Source organism: Cebus imitator, unplaced genomic scaffold (genome assembly GCF_001604975.1).
Source record: "Cebus imitator isolate Cc_AM_T3 unplaced genomic scaffold, Cebus_imitator-1.0 Scaffold499, whole genome shotgun sequence".
NCBI classification, from domain to species: Eukaryota; Metazoa; Chordata; class Mammalia; order Primates; family Cebidae; genus Cebus; species Cebus imitator.
The window spans coordinates 620,155-623,895 of record NW_016107814.1 but is presented as its reverse complement, the minus strand read 5'-3'; the positions used below and the strand labels follow the sequence as shown (position 1 = coordinate 623,895).

The window sequence follows — 3,741 nt, the reverse complement described above, 5'->3', positions numbered from 1 at the left end:
TTTTTAAAGATGGGGCTTCACCATGATGGCCGGCTGGTCTTGAACTCCTGACCTCAGGTGATCCACCCACCTTGGCCTCCCAAAGTGCTAGGATTACAGGAATGAGCCACTACGCCCGGCCCTCTTATTGCTATTCTTAACAATGTTAAATGACACAGTGAGTTTAATAAGTGTTAACTCTAGCACTTTACCATTAAATATTCTTCAAAAGTATTTATTTACCTAGTAAAGATTATAAATTATGTGTAGGACAAAACTTCTTTATCTGTTTAAATATTTCATTTCCCACAAAGCAAAGAGAAATTTTAAAAAGAAGATGAACTAACGAAATCAGTTAGATTTCTCTTAAGATTAAAGTTATTTTCAGTATTATTCACCAATAAAAATCCTATTTTTCATCTGTAAATTGATGCTCCTTTCCTAAGTCTCATCGGAAAATCATTCCACAAAACTAGCTATTATACGTGATTCAAACTACAAAATTAAAATGTAATATTACTTTTATCATGTAGAATCTATGTACACCAAAACTTTTCCTGCGTTGCTTACTCAACCTAATAATGTAAACAATTACTCTCAAACTTCCAAAATATTCCATGAGAGTTAATTGTTAAAAAGTGAATATATTTTTTTAAACTAGGGCAAAACACAAAATACTCAGATTAAAAAAGTTTTCAAAGAAGCCAAATACACATGATAAATAAATGCCCCTAAAATGAGTTTTATATATTATTGCAGAGTAAAACACTCCAACCTTAAATCACAAAACGGGTTTTATGTACGTGTGTGTGTGTATAAGTTGTACACATATATATTATAAAAGAATGAGAAAATGTACCTCAAATTCTTTTCTGAGGCGTTCCTCTCGTTGAGTGCTAAATTCAAGTTCGCTTGTTTGTCGCTGTAAAAGGTCAGAGCAGTCCATATGTTCTGTTTCTAATTTTTCTACTTTCTTATGCATATTTTGCACAGCAGTATCTTGCTCCTGGAAAATAATTCATTTTTGCATCAATAAAGTTTATAAGCCATCAATGACTAAGAGTCACTCCAACAGAAGACAGTGAGTAGCTAAATCTGTGCTTCGACTATAATAATAGGTTAATTTAAATTGGCAAAAGAGGCCTAGATATTTTCCATCAATGTTTCTGAATGTCCATGAGTTAAAAAGCACTGCTGAAGTTTTACAATTCAAAAACTCTGACTAATATTACAATGGAAAATGTTATAGCATATGAGACTGTTATTAGTTCAACCAACCTCAAGTATTTATATAATGCTGTGGTTCAACAATCATATATAATGTTTCCCCTTCCCATTAAAATTTTTAAATGTATATTGCCCTTTGTATAATAAGCAATGATTAACTTGAATGCCTAATAATAATGCTTATATGAGCTCATGGTGCTTAAATTACATGCTTACAGCTTTTAAAATTGCATCCACTAGATGGCTGTGTTTCATTTACTCTTAGGTTTTCAAAAAACTTTCAAATCTTTGCTCAGCTATTGAAAAAGAAGTAACCTCAGGTAGTCTTATACTAAAATCTCTCGATCCCCTTTCCCAACTAAACACAGAAATGGGAGTTGAATTTTACTGAAAAAGTTCAAACATAAAGTTAACATATATATATCAAAGGCATTCTCCACAGTAACTAATCTAGATTCACTGTTCTCATTTAAGGCCTTTAAAAAAGCCCTCTTTTCCACATTTCCCTCACCAGCATAATGTTAATCATAGATAAACATATATGAATATTTTAGATGCTTCCAAGAATACCTAGCCACTCAAAAGATACTAAGGGAATCCGAGTATGTTGCAAACATCAAATACAATTCTCTACCAAAAATTCTAGTTTGAAAATCACCCAGCAGCCTAAGTTCACAGTGAAGAGATGAAAAAACATTTTAAACTCAGCTCCTTATTTCATATCTCCAATTTCTTATTTCTTTTTTTTTTTTTTTTGTACTTTTCTTTCAGGTTCAGGGGTACATGTGCAGGTTTGTTATACAGGTAAACTCATATCACAGGGATTTGTTGCATAGATTATTTCATCACCGAGGTACTAAACCTAGTGCCCAACAGTTATTTTTTCTGATCCTCTCCCTTCTCCCTCTCTCCACCCTTAGGTAGGCCCCAGGGTCTGTTGATCTCCTGTATGTGTACATGTGTTCTCATCATTTAGTTCTCACTTAGAAGTGAGAACATGTGGGGTTTGGTTTTCTGTTCCTGCATTAGTTTGCTAAGGATAATGGTCTCCAGCTCCTTCCATGTTCCTGCAAATGATATGATCTCATTATTTTTTATGGCTGCATAGTATTTAATGGTGTATATATACCACATTTTCTTTATCTAGTCTAACACTGATGAGCATTTAGGTTGACTCCATGTCTTTGCTACTGTGAATAGTGCTGCAATGAACATATGCGTGCCATGTGCCTTTGTAATAGAACAATTTCTATTCCTTTGAGTAAATAACCCAGAAATGGGATTGCTGGAGTCAAATGGTAGTTCTGTTTTTAGTTCTTTGAGGAATAGTCACATTGTTTTCCACAATGGTTGAACTAACTTACACTCCTGCCAATGATGCATAAGCGTTCTCTTTTCTCCACAACCTTGCCAACATGTTATTTTTTGACTTTTTAATAATAGCCATTCTGACTGGTGTGAGATTCCAATTCCTTATTCTTATGAATCCCCTTATTCATAAGATTACTATTCTATAGCAGGCCATACATAAACTCTTAATAATTATTTTCTTCAGGTAATAGACTTCTTAATATAGGCATACCTTAGCAATATGGCTGGTTCAGTTCCAGACCACTGCCATAAAGCAAATATTGCAATAAAGTGAATCACATCAATTTTTTGGTTTCCAAAAAATTGCAAATAAAAGTAATGTTTGTACTATACTGTAGTCTATTAAGTGTGCAATAGCATTATATCTAAAAATGTAATTATTTTAATTTAAAAATACTTGATTGAGGCCAGGTGCAGTGGCTCACACCTGTAATCCCAGCACTTTGGGAGGCCAAGGTGGGACAACCACTTGAGCCCAGGAGTTCGAGATGAGGCTAGGCAACACAGTGAGACCCTATCTCCACAAAGAATTAAAAAAAAAACTAGCCAGGTGTGGCGGTGCACACCTGTAGCTCCAGGTACTCAAGAGGCTGAGGTGGGAGGATGGTCTGAGCTCAGGAGATCGAGGCTGCAGTGAGCCATGATAGGGCTACTGCATTTCTGTCCTTTGCAGCAGAGCAAGATCTAGTCTCCAAAAAATAAAAAGAAAAGAGGACAACAACGTCAAGGGAGGGGTGAGGGGAAGACATCTTCAAAACAAATATGACTTATATCCTCAAAGAGTTAAATTAAGACATTATAAACATGAAACAAGGAGAATATACTATTAAGAAAGGTATCATCAAATAACAAGAATGAGCTCTTAGAAATTAAAAACCAGCCGGGCACGGTGGCTCACACCTGTAATCCCAGCACTTTGGGAGGCCGAAACGGGTGGATCACGAGGTCAAGAAATCGAGACCATCCTGGTCAACATGGTGAAACCCCGTCTCTACTAAAAATACAAAAAATTAGCTGGGCATAGTGGCGCGTGCCTGTAGTCCCAGCAACTCGGGAGGCTGAGGCAGGAGAATTGCCTGAACTCAGGAGGCGGAGGTTGCGGTGAGCCGAGATCGCGCCATTGCACTCTAGCCTGGGTAACAAGAGCGAAACTCCGTCTCAAAA

General features: G+C 36.2%; 1 protein-coding gene across 3 annotated transcripts in view; it reads right to left on the bottom strand.

Annotated features, from left to right (window-relative positions):
• LOC108292674 (coiled-coil domain-containing protein 171) overlaps nt 1-3,741 on the bottom strand; it is a 239,272-nt gene that overhangs the window by 190,178 nt on the left and 45,353 nt on the right. For all 3 annotated transcript variants that reach the window (XM_037733204.1, XM_037733206.1, XM_017513686.2), the window contains one exon: nt 839-985. In XM_037733204.1, the coding sequence (XP_037589132.1) occupies nt 839-985 (147 nt within the window). The remainder of the gene's footprint in view (nt 1-838; nt 986-3,741) is intronic.